Here is a 20,371-nt window from a genome sequence, read left to right on the forward strand (position 1 = left end):
GAGTATTGTGTTCAATGAGGGGGCCTCACAATTTAAGGACATGGATAACCTGGGGAACAAAAACCAGGGGAGCGAAGAGCCTTGAGCATGTGTCATCTAAAGACCATTTGAAGGAACTAGGAATATTTAACCTGTAGAAGACTGGGGAGGGATGTATGAACTATGTTCAAGTATTAGAAAGGCTATCATGGAAGAAGGATCAGACTTTGTTTCACTTGGTTACAATTAATAGTCACAGGTAAAGGGTACATAGGAATAAATTTAGGCAGGATGTCTGGAAAATCTTCCTAACAATTGGAGCTGCCCCAAAGGAGACTGGGCTGTCTGAGAGGAGGTGAGTTCTCCCTCATCAAAGGTCTTCAAGCAGAAGCTGAATGATCCCTTGTTGGACAGCAGGTAGTGGGAGTTCCTTCGATATGGTACAATAGGAATTTTTTTGCATGTATAAGTTGGAACAGATGGTCTCTGGGGTTCTTGTTAATTTTACAATCGATTTTTCTGAGAAAGCAGTTTTGGAATAGTCATTAAGGGGCAAGAAATGGGGAGTCACCAGGAGTAGAAGAGAAAGACTGATAGTCACCATTGATGACCATTGATGTGATGCACCATAAGTTTGCACTGAATGAAATCAGCTCAATTTTGTGATGTCCTTTCATGGTGTTGAGCAGTTCAGAACCAAGAATGAAGAAATCAGATGGTGGAGGATGAGGTTCCATAGGTTGGGAATGGCCTAAGGTTGCTGGGAACCTAGGGAACCTGCAGGGCAATGGCTAAAAAGTCATATAAGTAGAGAACCCATGATACAAAGACTGGGTATGTCCTCTGAGGACCAGCCCTGCTAAACTCACAGAGGTTTATCATTAAACAGCTGGCCACCAGATGATGAGCTCCTTAACTCCTTAAGCCACCCGCTAAGGCATGGCAAAAGAGTGGCTTATGATCTGATTCTCCCCCCAAGGGAAGCACAGCTATTTTAAGGTATAGAAATGTTCTCATCAGCATGATGGGACCAGATGTTTGACCTCCCTCCCCTTTTCCCACAACCAGTCAGGATGCATGTTTGCCCTTTTGTGATATCTCCTTCCCTTTACCCTTTCAAGGCCATACCTTGGATATTCATAAAAATGAGAGTGGTGTGGGAAGGCTAACAAAATCATATGATCTAGTATTGGAAAGAAAGAGGAATACAAGCATCTAAGGAAGAGGAAGAATCAGGGAAGCTGCATGTTATAGTGGAAAGAACCCTGAATTTGGAGCCAGAGGCCTTGGATTCAGATCCTGGCTCTGCTTGTGTGACCTTGAGCAAGTCACTTGACCTCTTGAACCTTTAGACTCCACATCTATAAAATGGTGAAGCTGGACTAGATGGTCTGTGAGACCCCTTCTAGCTCATAAGCTATTACTCTATAATCCCTTTTTACAAGTAAGAAAGCTAAGATGTATAAGCAATGTGTCTACTGTTACATAAAACAAGCAGCTGAGCCAAGTTTCAAACCCAGGTCCTTTGGCCCCTAAAATCAGAGCTCTTGTGGCTTGTTCAGTTATTTCCAGTTGTGTCCTACTCTCCGTGACCCCATTTGGGGTTTTCTTAGCAGAGATACTAGAGTGGTTTGCCATTTCCTTCTCCAAATCATTTTACCGGTGAGGAAACTGAGGCAAACCGGGGTAAATGACTTGCCCAGGGTCACACAGCTAATAGTGCCTGAGGCCAGATTTGAACTCAGGAAGAGGAGTCTTTCAGACTCCAGGCCTAGGGCTCTATGCACTATGGTGCCACCTAGCCACCCTGCTTTGGTCACTACAGCACAATTAAGATGCCCAATATGATCTTCCTTGGGTCCTCAAGCCCCTACCTGAAGGACAGTATGGAGTAAGCTGAATACTTTGGAAGTCCTGAAGAGATGGCCACTGAATAGGCTTCTGATCAAGGCCAGGTCAAACTCAGGTTAGAGTTGAGGTTCCTTCCTCTTGCTTGACATGAATTGCAAGAGTCTTAAAGCCTTCTTTGAATTCCACTTATTTTTGGGTGTCCTGTAACCACAGGCATAATTTCCCAAATTCCTTTGTGCTCATCATCACTGACTTTATTCCAAGCATGACTCTGGCATCTACCTCCCAAACAAAGTAAATCCAACACCACTGTGTCTTTTACAAATTTTTTTTTATTATAGTCACAATTATAATTAACAAATTAATTTGCAACACTATTAAACATTCAATCAAATTAGAAAGCCCAGTTTTTCCTCCCCCATTTTACACCTCAAGACTAATCAGGAGACCTTATTCATTTAGTGGTTTCTTTATCCTGCAAAATTTGCCCCACTTTAAATTTCCTGATTGCTATATCTATGCTAGAGATGGGAGAGACTACGGAGATTATCTAATTCTAGTTCAACTCTCCTGGGATGGATGAGGTTCAGAAAGGTTGAATAACTTGCCCAAGGTCATTTAGCTAGTATGTAGCAGAGATCAGAACCCAGGAGCTTCTGGCTTCTGGCCCAGTTGATCATGATTACCCCTTCCTACTCTGACTTTTTAAGTTAAATCACTATTATTTAAGAACTATCACCTATTCCAATTACTGCCATAAGGAAGAAAGTGTTAATGGGAGTAATTCAAATAGCTTCCTGTCTTCGCTCACTAAATCAACTCACCTCCTTCCTCCCCTTTCCCCCCTTCCCCCCAGAACTGAAAGTCCTTATTTGTGGTGTGTGCTGTAGCAAGAGGAGAAGGAAGTACCGTTGCCTTTCTGGTGTATACCACCAGCCTCTGATAATGCTACTGGTTAAAGGGGGTGGATGGAAGAGAAAGCCATCATTTGAATGGAGTAATCTCCCCATATGAATGATAGAAGTGTTTGCAGGACCACACACACACACACACATCACATATTAGAGCATAGAGACCAATGACGGACTCTTGACCACATCCTGCAGCCACTCAATGAGGATCTGATTCACCTCTCTTGGCCTGCAAGGGAAACAAAAACTGTCAAGAATTCTGCCGGTGCCATCTGGCCCAGTTTGGATCTGTGGCCAGAAACTGGGCATTGCTAAGGCCAAAATCAAGATAATTCATATCTAAGTGAAATTGAGTGAAGAAAAGGGAACTTAGAATTCTGCACATTCTACCCTAATCTGAATGATCAAGCTGCCCTTTATACAGGGCATACCAAACATCTTAGTGCAGTTTTCTTACCCCCCCCCCCGCCCCCTGTTAATGGCATTTGGGAAATCCTGTATCACACACTATGTACATGATATCCATTATTTAACTTGATCCTTTCAATAACCAAATGATGTAAATAATATTATCCCAATTTTAATAGAATATTAGAATTGGAAAGAAGCTTAGCGATTCCTTAATCTAAACACTTCCTTTTCAGTGGGAGTTGAAGACTTGAGAGGTCAGAGTGACTTGTCCAGGGTCACACAGCTTGTCAGCGTCAGACCTAGGGTATGAACCTGGGGCAGGGAGGGGGTGGGGAGTGGCCGTGGGCAGGGGAATGGGACAGATGCATTCTTTTCCCTTTATACCAGAGATACCTCCCAAGGAATCCCACCTAAGGGGCTGTCCAGCATTTCCTTACTTTTCCATCTGAGTCCAGTGTCCACAGTTCTCAATATTTCCCCGCTTCAGGTTGGGAATCTGAAAGAAAAAACCACCAATATGAGCGGAAGCCATCTTTTATCTTTTAATAAGATAAAAACCTGGGCATAAATCTGCCTTCCCAACTATGAGACAGGCAATGAAGGCAGGGGCAGGTTAGTGTGACAAAAAGCACATTCCTTTCTAGTCCCTGTAGACTGGAACTAAAACAGAAAGAGAACTACAAATAAACTTTATCTATATTGTGTTCTATTTTTATTTATTTTGTTAAATATTGCCCAATTATATTTTAATTTGGTTTAGGCTACATTGTGAGATGAGTATATGATATTTCTACTCCCAAAGCACACCTTAGGTCCAAATAAGCATCATTTGCCATTAAATAGACTGTGTTTCTAACATAATAGGCCCTACCCCTTAAACCAGGCTCTCAGATCTAGGCAGGCCTTTTTCCTACATGTCATTTCCTCAATATAATCCCACCACCTTGGGAAGCAGCTAGGTAGCACAGTGAATAGAGCATGGGCTCTGGAGTCAGGAAGATCTGAGTTCAAATTTGGCCTTAGACACATACTAGCTGTATGACCCTGAGCAAGTCATTTAGCCCTGTTTGCCTCAGTTTCTTCATCTGTAAAAATGAGCTACAGAAAGAAATGGCAAACCATTCCAGTATCTCTGCCAAGAAACTCCAAATAGGATCACAAAGAGTTGGACACAGGTAAAAAAAAAACTGACCAACAACAAACAACATAAAATCCTGTCCCCCAGAGCAGGGTGGGTGTGGCAGGTCATGGAGGAGAGAATGTGTGGGGCTTTATCTTTAAATCAGCATACGATCAGGTGGGCCAATCAACTACTGTTAAACTTTATGGTTACAATTTTAGTGGAGTAAGTTTGGAGGGGCTTTTGACCACAAGTTACCATAATGTAATTATTAGCATGCATTAAATTAGGTAGAACTTTAAGGTCTACAAAGTAGGTAAAGTACATTATCTCATTTGATCTTCACAACAATCCCATGAAGTAGGAGATATTATTATCTCTACTTTACAGATGGTCAAATAGTCTCAGAGAGGTTAAGCAACCTGTCCAGGGTCACACAGCTAGTGACCGAGACAGCATCTGAATCCAGGTTTTCCTGCCTTCGAAGTCGGTACTCTATCCCCCAAGTCAGAGGACTAGAAGGTCCATCACAGACTTCACTCATGTGTCTATTCTCCCTTCCCTGCAGTTCCTGGGTAGCTTATAGCTACAATGCAGGCAGATTAAATGGTTATTTTACAAAAGATTATTTCCCAATAGATTTGAGAGCCCCCAAGTGAGGAAATACCCTCCAACAATTAAGACAGGTAACTTTTCTGCAACTTTCAGTCTTATAGAGTTATCTGGGACACTGAGAGTTTAGCCAGTGACCTGCTCAGGGTCACAGAGCCTGCCTGTGTCAGATGCGGGATCCAGGTCTTCCTGGGCACCTAAAGGCAGGTAAGTGAAGCAAGAAGAGAGTGCTAGGTCCAGAGTCAGGAAGACCTGAATTCAAATTTGACCTCAGACATTTATTAGCTCTGTGATCCTGAGCAAGTCACTTAACCTCTTTCTCAGTAACCTCATATATAAAGTAGGAGTCATAATAACACCTACTTCCCAGGGCTATTGTGAGGATCACTGCATTCCTCTCTTCCTTCCAACCTTCCTTCTTTTCGTCCCCTCTTCCCTCCCTCCCTCCATCCTTCTTTCTTTCCTTCATTCCTTCTTCCCTCCTTCTCCCCCTACCTCCTTCTTCCCTCCCTCCCTCCTTTTGTCTTTCCCTCCTTCCTCTCTCCCTACCCCTTCTTCTTCCCTCCCTTCTTTCCTTCCTTCCTTTTTACCTTCTTCCCTCCTTCCTTCCTCACTCCCTTTTTCTCCCTTCTTCCTTCCTTCCCTTCTGATTCCAAGGCTGACCCTCTATCTTTTATGCCATGATGTGTCTTATTTTTGCCTAGATTAATCAACAGAAATTCCTGAACACTCACTCCATCAGGTAGTCTGGGAAGATAGAAAGAAAACATGGTATGTCCACGCCCTTTAATATTTCTTTGGGAATCACTCTTCTCATCCTAGTAGATGAGATCTGGGGGTTTTGTGAGTTGCTAGGACAGAAAATTTGCTGAGCACTCTGCAGACAACTTGGCCATGAATCTCTTTGAACCTGGTTAAGCTGTTCTTGCATGACAGATACATGATCTATAGACAAATACCCAGTTATCTTCTAAGCCTCTCCAGGGCCCATCAGAGCTTGTGACCTATTGGTATAACCTTCAAGTCCCCAAGAAGGGCTACCACCTCTTGTAAAAGCAATATCTTCCATGTAGGCTAGATGATTTTTATTTTAAAAGGTACTGAAAATATCTTCCATACTTAGCTCAGGGGGACTAAATTGGGGCAACTGATGTAGCTTCTTGGTGGCTTAAATAAAAACCAGCACACAAGGAGGTAGGAGTTTCTCTACACTCTCAGGTCTCTAACCAGTAGACCAGCATGGCCAGCACGGCGAGAAGTAAGCTGTGGTCAATGAATCAACTCTGTATCCTTGCTGAATATCCTTCCCCTAATATAATTACATAAAACTCTTCTTATTAACTGTTATATAGTCTATGGGTGTTTCTTTTTTTTGTTGTTGCTTTCTGGAAGGCAATTAGGGTTAAGTGACTTGCCCAAGGTCACATGGCTAGTTTTTGTGTTGTGTCCAAGGCTGGATTTCAACTCAGGACCTCCTGACTCCAGGGCCAGTGCTCTATTCAGTGCGCCACCCAGCCGCCCCAATGGGTGTTTCTTTTCATTTCAATCTGAACCAAGTAGGACTGACCATCAACATCTCCAGTCTGCCATGAAGCACTTGAAGAGGACTTTTGTGGAGGGAACGCCTTCAAGATGTCCATCTTGGCAGAAGATCCAAATGGACTTCAAAATCACTTTACCCTCTGCTTTGCTTTGTCAAGTTGGACACCATGTTACTGGTGCTCTGCAATAATTGACCAACCTTCTCCCTTAGCTTCTGTCACTCCTCCCTCTGGAGTAATTATTTTTTCTTGGATAGCTCTTTTTCTGTCACAAAGCATTTCCTATCCCTCCTTCCCCAACTTTGCCTTGATTTTGGGCCCCAGGACACTTACCCACATTTCCATGTGCCTAGAAAACTTTGGAAGGAGAATCATGTCTTTCTCAGCTGTGACCATCAGAGCTGGAATCAAGATCTGGGGAGAGAGTAGAGCAAAAAATAGCAGTTGGAAGAGAAGGAAGGAGACTTGAGAATAGATACCTTTTTCCCCACACTTTCATAGTTTAAAATGTCCCTCAGTCTCAGTAGTTACAGAGTTATGGTTGGTATTCCCAGTCCCAGTTCTGTGGTTGTGAATGATGGGACACTTCAGAGCATTCTAAATATGAGGACAGCCTGAGCAAAGGGACAAAGATGAGAAATGGGATGCCATATATGGGAGACAGAATGCCATATATAAAGAAGACCAATTTAGCTGGACTGTAGTTGGTATGTACAAAGGGAGTTACATGTAATTAGGCTGGAAAGGTAGGTTGGGACCAGGTTGTGAAGGTCTTACATGACAAAGGACTTTATATTTGATCTTTGAGATAACAGGAAACCACTAGAGTTTACCAAAGAGAGGAGTAACATGGTCATACTTGGACTTCAGGAAAATAATGTTGGTGGCTACGTAAACATCATTTACACATATAAATTAAGTATTGGAGGGGTGAGGGACTGGAGTAAAGGAGACTAATTTGAAGGCTATTGGAATAGGTCATTCAAGAGGTGAGAAACAAATCAATTAGAGTGGAGAGAAGGAGATCGATTTGAGAGATGTAGATGGAGAAGCAACAAGATTTGGCAACTGATTGGAAAGTTAGGGTGTGGGAAAGTAAGGAGTATAAAGTAAGTGTAAAGTAAAGATTCCAAGATTGTTAACTTGGGTCATTATAACGATGGTAGTGGCATCCTTATTTGAAAATAGGGAATTTTGGAAAAGAGATTGCGGGGCAGGGAGGGAAAAAGAATGTGTTCTGCTTTGGACATGATGAGTTTGAGATGCCTATGAAACATCTAAATCAAAATGTTCAATAGGCAGTTGATACATTACTAGACCTCAGGAGAGAAACTAGAGCTGGTGTAATAGTAATAGAATTTAAAGATCCCCCTGTATTGGCTTGGTTTTCGGATTGATTGTGTTAAAACCCAGACCTTTGAATCCCACTTGTGGGATGGACTTGTTGATATGAAAAGAGAGTGCTGAACTGGGAGGAGCTGGTGACATGAATTTAGAGAGACACAAGTAAAGAGAGAGGCAGAAGAACTTTTTGGAAGCAGCATCTTGGAGGCAGAGAGAGACGGAGAAGATAACTGAGGGCCAGTTTGAATTGCCCAGGACTTTTGAGAACTGCCACCCAGAGCTGCCAAGGACTGAGGAGACATGGCTGTTACGCTGGTATTTGTCTGTCTGTTTTGATGTTGTTTTGCCAGATTTGTTCACTGGTGAAAGAAATCCTGTTGTTGCAGAGGTCTTGGAACCTTGATGTTGGTTCAGAGCTCCAGAGACTGTTCTGCAGACAGAGAGTGAATTCTGTCCACTAGTGAAGGACAGTGCTGTTGTTGCAGAGGTTCTGGAAACTTGCTGTTGGTTCAGAAGCCCTGAAGAAGGATTTTCTTGTTGTATGTTTACAGAAATCCTGGAAGAGGGTTTTGCTAATGTTTTCAGGGGTCCTAGGACTATTCTGCAGGCAGAGAATGAATTAATGAAGACACTGGCAATGTATCTTGTGGCCTTGCTAAGCTTTGTCTCCCCAGGAACAAAGATTGCTGAGAACTTGCCTTGGGTCAAGATGAAGTAAAGACCTCTCTTTGGGTATTAAATGCTGTGCTTAAGCTTGTTAAAACTCTGGGGTAGATTCAGTTGTGATCCAAGGGTGGGGAACTTTTGATTTTTTTTGTGCTCTGTGATTGAACAAATGAATGTACTTTACTTATGATTGGAAACTAATCTCCATTTGAGAAGAGGGGCTTTGTGGTTGACTAAATGAATGTACAGCCTAAGGGTGGAGTAGTACTTAGAAGAGGGTCTTTGGGATTGACTAAATGAATTATAATGTCCAGGGGTAGAGTAGTACTTGGAGATTATTGAATTATACTTGGTGAATGCGGAGAGCATCTATGCTGGTATTTTGAACCTTGGGAAGTTGCCTTTGCTTGGCATTACAGCTGGGTATACAAATCTGAGACTCATTTGTATAGAAAAGATAATTATACTTGGTTTTGAATTGTTGAAACTGCTTTCCACACTCAACCAATAATATGTCAACAAAGCATCAAAGAAATGGCTTGAATAATAAATATTTATTTCTGGAAACAAAAGACTTTTTGATGGTGATTCAGGGGCAGAACTTTGGCACTGGCTACTACAGAAGAGTCCCCCTTAAGGAGTGTGTACTCATGAGAGGGTCCCAAAAGTTTAAGTGCAGGTTGAAGCTGTTACTTCTTAAAAGCTTGATTATTAAAGCTATCAAAGCTTAAAACTGCACTAAGACTTTTGGGATACACTGTATGTCCATAAGAACTATAAGAATGTAAACAGAAAGAACAACTACCATAAAACAATAAAAAATGAATGTTGCATAATTACAAAGAATTGTTATCTCCCCTCCTCTTCTCCCTCTCTGCTCAAGGCAGAGGTGGAGGTTACATGGGTATGAAACGCTGTATATATTTTTAGATTTTTAATAAATATATTGTCGGGTTTTTCTTTTCTTTTCTCTCTCTTAAAAAAAATCTTTCCAATATAGGATAACTCTTGGGCTAGAGAGGAGGGATACATAATAGGGAAACAGAGGCTATGTAAAATCATGATGATCATGATGATGATGATATAGTAATGGTGTTTCATGGGTTGTTACGCCTAAAAAGCTTATCATTGAATGGCCAGATCAGGGTTTTGAGTCTCTTTGAACTTAATTAGGCTGGACCACAGAAAGCAGCCGTGTGCCGCTAGGATGATATGCACAGCTTTTCCATCATGAGAGGACCTGCCAAAGTTTGTGATCCACTGGCAGACCCTTCAAGGACCCAGAGTCACCTCCATGCCACAATGAGGTACAGGAGCATAAATGACATTTATACAGAGCTTAAAATTTTGCAAACCACTTTCTATACATTATTTCATTTGTGTCTCATAAGACCTCTGTGAAGCAGGTATTACACGTATCATCATTCCCACTTCACAGATGAGGAAAACTGAGGCTCAGAAAGATAAAATAACTTGTCCCAGTCACATAGTTAGTAAAGTATCAGATGGAATTCAAATTCCCGCCCCTCCTGAATTCAAGTGCTTTATTTCTTCCCGTGTACCACACTGCCTCATTTCCTAAAGATAATACTCACCTTCCTTCCAGATGCAGTACAGCCCCACTTCCAATTTGCATCCAGATTCCGATACCAGTTTAAGGGACCCCTAGGGAAACAAAAGAAGGAGAATTGGCAAGTTCTTTCAATGGATGATTTGTATTGAACCCTGAAACTGAAAAAAGGCAAGTTTGAAATGAGAGGTGGCCTTCTTTCTCAGAGCATGCATTGTCTTCTCCTGATCAATCAATCAATGATCAATAAGCATTTATTAAGTGATTATTATGTGCTGGGCACTGTGATGGGTGCTAAGAATAAAAAATTAAAACCAAAACTGGGCCTGCCCTCAAGGATGAAGAGTAAAGCTATTGATATCACTTATTTCAGATTCCATGTATCCAGAAGGTACTAATATGCTCTGTATCCTCTGATTTACCACACAATCTAGACATATGAGCACCTGCATTTAGTCTACAGGAACTTGGGCTTGGCTTTCTGCTGCTCATTACTTTGGGTGCTGTGTGTTTCTTCAGTGTCAGCAAAAATACTCTGAAGTCTCCTCTCCCATCAGCATCTTCCCTTTACTCATAGGTTCCCAAAGTGGGCAATACCACCCTCTGGGAGATACTGAAATGATCCAGGGAAGGTGGTAGTAGCCTCTGGTGTAACTGGAGGCATTGAATAAAAATTAGGGGGCAGTCCTTATGCTTCTAAGGAAAGAAGAGAAGAAAAGAAAATTTTGAGAAACTGTTTGTACACATTGCATCTGCTGTGTAACAGAGTTAAAGTCATAACAATTACATTATTTTCCAAATAAACATACAAAATGCAAGTTATAACCAATAAGTGTCAAGTCCACTGACAGGTCTTAACAAGCAAGTATTGGCAGTCAAGCTTGTTATGTATTGTGAGGAAGTCCAGTGTAGAGAACTTTCAGGAGTCCCCTGGCTCTGCTAATGAAATGTTCCCCTCCCCTATATTATTACCTGAAAGGTTACAGGGCAGATAAGCAGGAGGATGTATAAACTTGTTTGTATGTAGAGAACTTTTGGGGTTCCTTGGCCCCACTAAAGGAATATTCCCCTGCCCTATACAGTTACTTGCAAGGTTACAGGGCAGATAGGCAAGAGGGCATGTCATCTTTTTTTGTTTATGCCTCCAGATATGGTCCTAGGATATTACCCTAAAAAATAACTAACCTTAAGAAAGGGTAAATAGTAAACAAGATTAAGGGAGGGTCCTTGTACATTATCTGTATTCTTTTGGAGTGTCTACATTCTTTTGGGGGGGCATATAAACTCTGTGAGCCCCTTGCATCTTTGGCTCTGTATGAAATGGCCTGTAATAAACAGCCTATTGATTACACCCCTGTCTCGTTATTCTCACTGCTTGCTAGCCCACCAACTGTGCTGGCCGCAGGAGTCCAGCATGCACTGGCAAGAATATATGCACATAATACCTTATTTACAATACAATACTATATGCTGTGTAGTATATGGTCACATTACTCAGTATTGTATCATCAAAATTTCAATGCAGGAAAAACCCCACAAATTTATAATAAATTATTAAATTTGAAATATATCATTTAAAAGTATTTTGAAATTTAAAAAACCATTAAACAGTTAAAGAAAGTAGATTTTCAAGGGGGTGCTGAGTAATTTTTTTTCAAAAGGAGGTGGTAGGCCAAATAAGTTTGGGAACCTCTGCTCTAGAATACTATTTCTGAAGGTGCTCTCAAAATAGGGGTGGGTGGAAAATATGGACCAGATCTGTGACTTCATTGGTGAAAGCAATTTCCAATGAGGAAACCCCCCTTTTTGAAATAGATTCTCACCTTCTCTTCAATTTAGGGGATTTGGGAGGCAGTACTGAGAAGCTAAGAGATATTTATAGAGGCACACAGAGTATGTCAGAGGAGAGATTTTAACTCAGGGCTTCTTGACTGTCAAACTGGCTTTCCACTCTTTATACCACACTGGGGGATGGGGGAGAGGACTTACAAGAGAAATTACCCAATAAAGAATGGCTAACACATACCTGAAAGAAGTAGTTTTTGGACTTAGACTTTCCTAGGAAATATTTCTCTTTATGAATCCTAAGGATTCCTTTGCCTGGGTGGGGGGTGGGGCAGGAAATGGGGGAGGGGGTGGTGTTGGTGCTGGTGTTTGAGAAGATCCAGACAACATGAGAATATTCAGTTCCATAACTGGAAAAAGGCATATCCTCACCAAGGAGAGACAGTATGGTGCAATGGGTACAGGTGTGGGGAACAAATCGGGATTTGTTCTGTAAAAATTGGATCTAGTCAAAAAGCTGCACTTAAGGACCTAGAAGGTCACATGTGGCCTCAAACTGCAGGTTCCCCACCCCTGGGATAGAGAGGTAGACCTATGTTCAAATCCCACTTTAGACACTTAATACTTATGTGAGTTTGGCTAAGTCACAACTCTTTTGGACTCTAGTCTCCTTATCTGTAAAGAGTAGTAATTTAAACCCCTTCGTGCCCAAAAAACATTTCTCAGTCGTAGGGCTAGAAGGCCAGGGCTACGCCATTCCTATACAGGGGCATCCATATGCTGCCGGAAATGTTCATTTTTGAGGGGTGCCCCTCAAGGGGAGAAGGAGGAAAGGAACTAAGCTTTGGGGCTTTGGTAGTGAGAACAGCCCTTGAAGATGAAGCAAACAACTCACTTTCTCTACACGAAGGCCATCCTTTCTTCTCTGCCCATCCCCTCACATGACAGGGAATCATTGTACTGTACCTGAAGCCAGATTTCTTGAACTGCTGCACGTAGACCTCAATCTCCTCCTCTGTCACCATCCAACTTAACGGGGGACTCCCAGTTTTTTGCAGAATTCCTATGGAAGAAAGGCACCTATGTGCCACCTCACCTATGTCCCTGTACTCCGGCTCCATGGGTTTCCATAACTGATGTCATTTGTTCCATGGGTGACCTTGAGCACCCCATCCTTTTGATTGCATCACTCTTTTGTTTCAGAAGTGTACTGTGACACCTAATTGCTTCTTACAATCTATCTAGGATTCTAGGTCTAGAGCTGGGAGGGACCTTTAGCACTAAAGTCTCCTCATTTTATAATGGAGGCCCCAGAGAGGGCCCGAAGTGATTTGTCCAAGGTTATACTAGAGGTAAGTAAGTAGTAGAGACACAATTTTGACCCCAAGTGGTCAGACCTGAAATCCACTACTTTTCCCACTGTACCATGCATCCTTCCCAGGGCCTTCCAACCATTGCTTCCACTATCAAAATGCCCTTATTTCCTATTTCACCTTAGATGGAGTCAGAGGACCTGGGTTTAAAGTCTACCTCTGGTGCTTACTACCTGTGTGACCTTAGAAAAGTCATTTAATCGGGGGTAGCTAGGTGGCACAGTGAATAGAGCACTGGCCCCGGAGTCAGGAGGACCTGAGTTCAAATCCGACCTCAGACACTTACTTACTAGCTGTGTGACTTTGGGCAAGTCACTTAACCCCAATTGCCCTGCCTTCTCCCTCCAAAAAGCCAAAAACGACAACAACAAATAATGGGGATTAAACTTAAAAGTGTGTCATACATTATTCTTTTCTGCTCTCTGGAGAGCTAGATGTTAAACATTTACCAACACACTATGGGTAAAAAGCCTATGTCTGTTTCTCCACTGTACCTGTTCAATACTCTATGTCAGGGGCTCTTAACTTGGTGTCCATGCACTTATTTAAAATTTTTTGGGATATTTTTGTGATTTTAGTTTTGATAACTTTCAATATGATTGGTTCCCCTTGCAATGCTATGTATTTTATTTTGTGCATTTACAAATTATTCTGAGAAGGGGCCTATAGACTTCACCAGATTGCCAAAGGGGTCCATGGTATATAACAGGTTAAGAACCTCTTTCCTGAACAGAACAGCCAACACCATTGGTATCTCTATGAAGTTTGTAAATAAGGAACTTTGTGGGACAAATGAAAAGTGAATTTTATAAAACGGCCTCATTTTTCTAGCCATGGTTATCTTCACTGTAAAATCTATATCATTCTAGGGAAAGGCAAAGAGACTGACAGTAATACTAACGAGAGACATTCCAGAACCTTTCCTTTTTTTTTTGCCTTTTGAAGGGCAATTGGGGTTAAGTAACTTGCCCAAGGTTACATGGCTAGTTTTGTGTGTGTGTGTGTGTGTGGCTGTTAAGTGTCTGACCCTGGAACCAAACTTGGGTCCTCCTGACTCTGGGGCCGGCACTTTACTCACTGTGCCACCTAGCCGCCCCTCCAGAACCTTTCCAATGTGCTTTAATCTACATTTTCTCCACAGTGACAGGAGAGTTAAGTCTGGAGTTGGACTATTTAAAAAACCTGACAGAAGAGCTCCAATCAAGGGCAAGAAAATGGGAAATGTAGTCTCTCAGGGAAGTTTGAGAGGAACAGGTTTGAGGAGGGCAGATTCAGTGGATGGTGGCCTGTGAGACTGGACAGAAAGCCATGAGGTTCTCACATGCCAGGGTAAGTGACAAACTTTGGAGCTAATCTTATGCATTGGGACTCAAGAATTAAAGGCAACTGGGAGAAAACAGGTTGTAGTTATAATTTACAGATTTAGAGTTGGAAAAAGATCTTGGATATCTCACTGAGTCTAACTTTCATTGTTTTATATATGGGGAAACAGAGGTCTACAGGGCTAAAAATAAATCACCCAAGGTCACAGAGATAGCATGGGATAGGTTAAGAGAGGTGACACAGTGGACGTAGTGCCTGGTCTGGAGTCAGGAAGACTCATATTCCTGATTTCAAATCTGGCCTCAGATACTTACTACCTGTGTGACCCTGGGAAAGTCACTTACCCCTGTTTCCCTCAGTTCCTCATCTATCAAATGAGCTGGAGAAGGCAATGGCAAACCACTCCAAAAGGGATCACAAAGCATTGGACACCATAGAAATGACTTATCAGCAACAACAATAATAAAAGGCTAGGAGACTCTGAAAGATCACTATAGTTGAATGTAGAAAGACTTGAGAGTGAAAAAAAATATTTAAGGAGGAAACATCTCACAGATCTTGTCAGTTCCTTTCCCAACCCTTCCAATCATCCCCTGTCAATGATGTTTCTTACCTGTTTCAACTTGATTTCCCTTTGCCATATACTGCAAGGAAAAAGAAAATAAAACAAAAAACAATTCCCTTACAAAAGATGACAGTTTGGCAGAAATTAGGGTTAGACTAATATCTTTATACTATATACCATAATAAACTCAAGATGGATACCCAGTCTGAATTTTAAAGGTCATACCATTTAAAAAAAGAGAGAGACAACCAGATCAGAGATTTTTCACAGCTCAAAAAAAGAGCAGAGGTGATCACAAACAATAAAATAGTTTCAATTATATGAATTTAAAAAACTTTTACACTTGCAGAATCAGTGCGATTAGAATAAGGATGTGGCCAATTGGGGGAAAAAATCTTTGAATCAAAAATCTCTGATAAGGGTCCAAGATACAAGATATATAATGAATACCTAATAAGAATATATAAGCACTAAAAATCATTCCCCAATGAATGTTCATAAAGGACACGAACAAATAGTTCTCAAAAGAATAACAAATTATTAGCCACTCTGTCAAAGACTGTCCCAATTCAGTAATAATAAAAGAAATGAACATCAACAGGGTGGCCAGGTAGCACAGCAAGTAAGAGCACTGGCCCCAGTGTCGGGATGACCTAGGGATCGAATCTGGGCTCAGACATTTAGCACCCACCCAGAAACACCTGGCCATGTAACCTTAAGCAAGTTACTTAACCCCAATTGCTTAGGGGTGGCCAGGTGGCTCAGCGAGTAAGAGCACCGGCCCCAGTGTTGGGATGACCTAGGGATCGAATCTGGGCTCAGACACTTAGCATCACACCCAGAAATAACTGGCCGTGTAACCTTGAGCAAGTTACTTAACTCCAATTGCTTAAAAAAAAAAAAGAAATGAACATCAAAATAACTTTGAAGCATCGTCTTACACCCGGCAAATTAGCAAAGATGACAAAAGATATGAATGGTCGATGTCAGAAGGGCTATAGAAAGACAGGTACAAGGGGTGGCTAGGTGGTGCAGAGAATAGAGCACCAGCCCTGGAGTCAGGAGGACCTGAGTTCAAATACAACCTCAAAAACTTAACACTTACTAACCGTGTGACCTTGGGCAAGTAACAACCCCGATTACCCTGCCTTCCCCACTCCAAAAAAAAAAAAAGAAAGAAAGGACAGGTGCACTAATACATTGTTAGTGCAGTCGTAAATTGGTCCAGTCATTCTGGAAAGCAATTTAGAATTCTGATAAGAAATTAACTAAAACATCTATGCCCCTTAACCCAGAGACTTCACCCACAGTCATATATCCCAAAATACTCAACTTTTGTGGACTCAATTGCTTCACTTGGAGAATGAGGATAATTAATAGACTACTCTCTTGAAGTATGAACTCTAGCTCCTTTTTGGCTTTAAGATGTTTTATTTCTAAAGGAAAAGCAGTTTAGCAACTGAAGGGACTTCTGGGAGAAGGAACCTATGAAATCATTATAACACTATTAGAGAAAAAAAGATTAGGAAATATCTGCCACACACTGAGACATATCCTGCTTCCTGCTTCCTCCCCCAGAGCCAAGTCAGCCACCAGTTTCCTTCCCACAACCCTCTGCTGCCCTCAATGATCCCTGAGTGCAGCACATATATATATGTATGTATATACCTGAGCCTCATCACTTGCTCGAAACAGAATTTTGAACGTCCGGGTCAGGTCCTTCTCCAGTTCAGCCTCTGCCACTCCCTGAAAAGATAATAGAGGCAAGGTGAAGAATGCTCCAATGGAAAGAGGGCTCCTCTGAGCCCTAGCTCTCCTGATGGATGCCTAGGGGCCAAATGACTTGCTATGCTGCCTTAGGCAAGCCATTTTCCTTGAAGGCCTCCATTTGCTAACCTGGAAAACAGTAAAAATCAGAGCAGTCATAAGAGCCACTTTAAGATTTTACAAAGGAAGGCATAATGGTGCAGTAGAAAGATTATTGGTGTTAGAGTTGAAGGCCTATTGCAATCCCATTTCTATTGTGTATTACCTGTGTGATCTCATCTAGATCATTCTACCTGGCCAGCCTCTGCTTCCTCAACAGTAACATGAGGGGATTGAACCAGGTGGTTTCTGAGGTCCCTTCCAAGTCTAAATCTCTACCCCTATGTCCCCATATGAACCTTCCAACAGCCCTGGAAGGCAGGATCATAGAATTTTAAAACAAGAAAGATACTTGGTCATCAAATAGTACCACTGTATTTTATAGATGAGGAAACTGAAGCCAGGAGGGGTGTAGTAATATACTCAAGCTCATAGTTGCAGAGCTGGAATTTGAACTCAGGCCCTTTGATTCCAGATATGTTGCTTTCTTTCCACCCCCAAACCTACTATACTATGATGTCTGGGTACCACAGCTAGGTGGATCAGTGGTAGAGCATTGGGCTTGGAATCAGGAAGACTTAATGAGTTCAAATCTAGCTCCAAGATCAAAAATGAAAATAGTGATTGGCATGCAAAGTCCTTCACAGTTTGGGCCCTTTTACCTTTCCAGTCTTGTTACACCTATTCAGCAATAGGTTGTCACTGGCTGCCTTCCTCATACAAGACGCTCTACCTTCAGATTCTAGGCATTTTCACTGGCTCCTTCCCATGCCTTGAACACTCCTCTTCCTCATCTCTGCTCCTTATCTTCCCTGGTTTCTTTCAAGTTCTAGCTAAAATCCCACCTTCTGTAAGAAGCTTTTCCTGATCCCCTTAATGTTAGTGCTTTGCCCCTGTGGATTATCTCCAATTTATACTGTGCATCACTTGTTTGGACAGAGTCGTTTTCATATTGTTTCCCCCATTACACTGAGACCTCCCTCAGAGCAGGGACCATCTTTTGCCTTTCTCTGTATCTTCAATGCTTAATTCAGAGTCTAGTACACTGGAAATCTTAAAAACAATGCTTGTTGATTTGACTTGACTTGAAAAAGTCCCTTCTCTTTAAGAACTTACTATGTTCATTCTACTTGGAGATACAATATGAATAAAATAAAAGGTAGAGAGTGAAGGAGCAAATGAGAGATTCAAAGTGATCTTCAGAAATCTGAGGTGGAGAAGAATCTTGATTCCTGGAGGGACTAAAGAAGGCATACTGGAAGAAGTGGCACCTCAGCTGGGCCTTGAAGGAAGACAAAGAATCAAAAAGGCTGAGATGAAGAGGGAGGACATTTTAGGCACTGGGGACAGCCTATGGGAACAAAAGTGAGAGACACATGTCAAGACTGGAGAGGAGCTAATTGTCCCCTTTGACTAGAATTTCAATCCATTTCACCCTCACGGATATGCCATTGAAATTCAGAGGACAAGGGGTGGCCAGGTGGCTCAGCGAGTAAGAACACCAGCTCCAGTGTTGGGATGACCTGGAGATAGAATCCCGGGCTCAGACACTCAGCACCACACCCAAAAATAACTGGCTGTGTAACCTTGAGCAAGTTACTTAACCCCAATTGCTTAAAAAAAAAAAGAATTAGAGGTGTTGGGTGACTAATATGAAAATATGTTTGGGGCGGCCAGGTAGCACAGTAAGAGCACTGGCTCCAGTGTTGGAATGACCTGAGGATTGAATCCCGGGCTCAGACACTTAGCACCCACCCAGAAACACCTGGCCGTGTAAACTTGAGCAAGTTACTTAACCCCAATTGCTTAGGGGCGGCCAGGTGACTCAGAGAGTAAGAGCACCAGCTCCAGTGTCGGGATGACCTGGGGATCAAATCCAGGCTCAGATACTCAGCACCACACCCAGAAATAACTGGCTGTGTAACCTTGAGAAAGTTACTTAACCCCGATTGCTTTAAAAAAAAAAAAGAAATTCAGAGGAAAAGAACAATACTTTAGCCTTTCAACAGTACAAAACCAAAAGCCTAGCACCTAGTTGGCTTGAGTAATTAATTACAATAGGAGGCAAATAGATGGTCAGCTTCCTCCACTTTGTGGCAGTTCCTTGAGTGAGCTCTACCATGGCTCTGTTTATGCCCTTTCTTCCCTCTTTGCCTCCCCTCTTGCCACATCCCAACCTACCCAGTTGCAGACTCACAATGTCTCCAGGTCCTCTGCTCTCCAGGAAGTCAAGGTACCTTAGTCTTTGTTTCTCACATGGGATTGCATCCTGGGGTCTCTTTTCCCCCAACTAAATATGATTTTTAAAAGCTGATTTGATAAACAGGGGGGAAATAGCATGGAAAGAAATATATACTTAGTAGTCATAACTATAAATTAAAATGGAATTAACACTCAAAAAATGGAAATGGATAACAGAGTGCATTAAAAATTAGAATCCTACAATATGCTGTTTACAAGAAATACACTTGAAACAGAGACATACACACAGGGTAAAGGTAAGGGGCTAGAGTAGAATCTTTTATGAAATTCTATTATGAAATATCTGAAATTTAAAAAAAAGCAGGGATAGCAATCATGGTCTCAGATAAAGCAAAAGTGAAAACTGATCTAATTCAAAGAGGTAAGTGGGAAAACTGCATCTTGCTAAAAAGTACAACGAAGTAATATCAGTACTAAATATATATATATATATATATATATATATATATATATATATATATATATATATACACACACCAAATGGTATGGCATTCAAATTCTTAAAGGAAATGTTAAATGAGTTACAGGAGGAAATAGACAGTAAAACAATACTAGTAAGGGGCACCAACTTTCCCCTTTCAGAACTAGATAAATCTAACCAAAGAAATAAAAAGAAAGAACTTAAGGAGACAAATAGAATTTTATTAAAGTTAGATATGATACACCTCTGGATAAAACTGAAGGGAAGGAGGCTTAGCTTAAGCCTCTTTTAAGAGCTATTAAAATGAATTGAGATGATGGTGCTGGTAATATGTATAAATATTGTTGTAGCCCTGTTAAGCTTTGTTTTCCTAAAAACAGAAGCTGTAGTCAGGAGCCCCTGGAGCCTGCTGTGGAGCAGGAGCAGAGAGCTGCCTATGTGTCAATCCAGGCAAGAGTCAGGGGTGGTCGGCCCACAGGGAAAGAGTCAAGGTGTTTGGAAGTCAACCTCAAGTCAAAATGAGAGAGGACTTTACTTGAACACTGTGTATTGATTGAGGAGATTATGACTTACTGTAACCTAGGGGTTGATGGTGTTTGTATTTTCTTCTATCCATGAAGGATGTATTATACTAGGGGAGACCCTAGCCTGAGACCCCATAATTGGATAAACAAGTATTTTGGGGAATGTTACTGTAATAAGAATGTAAATTTTGAAGATCTTGCCTGCCCCTAGGCTAATGTGCACCTGAAGCCTGGGGTGGGAGGCTTG

General features: G+C 41.7%; 1 protein-coding gene across 2 annotated transcripts in view; it reads right to left on the minus strand.

Moving 5' to 3' along the window:
- Positions 1 to 2,144: 2,144 nt before the first annotated feature.
- The window catches only part of EPHX2 (epoxide hydrolase 2), a 121,308-nt gene continuing 103,081 nt past the window's right edge, over positions 2,145 to 20,371 (minus strand). For both annotated transcript variants that reach the window (XM_069071947.1, XM_069071946.1), the window contains 7 exons: positions 16,720 to 16,797; positions 15,100 to 15,130; positions 12,757 to 12,853; positions 10,031 to 10,100; positions 6,759 to 6,839; positions 3,590 to 3,648; positions 2,145 to 2,970 (listed from right to left, as the gene is read on the minus strand). In XM_069071947.1, the coding sequence (XP_068928048.1) occupies positions 2,892 to 2,970; positions 3,590 to 3,648; positions 6,759 to 6,839; positions 10,031 to 10,100; positions 12,757 to 12,853; positions 15,100 to 15,130; positions 16,720 to 16,797 (495 nt within the window). In that variant the 3' untranslated portion in view covers positions 2,145 to 2,891. The remainder of the gene's footprint in view (positions 2,971 to 3,589; positions 3,649 to 6,758; positions 6,840 to 10,030; positions 10,101 to 12,756; positions 12,854 to 15,099; positions 15,131 to 16,719; positions 16,798 to 20,371) is intronic.

Source organism: Petaurus breviceps, unplaced genomic scaffold (genome assembly GCF_028583685.1).
Source record: "Petaurus breviceps papuanus isolate PSGF00001 unplaced genomic scaffold, PetGlider_PUasm1.0 90845, whole genome shotgun sequence".
Lineage (NCBI taxonomy): Eukaryota > Metazoa > Chordata > Mammalia > Diprotodontia > Petauridae > Petaurus > Petaurus breviceps.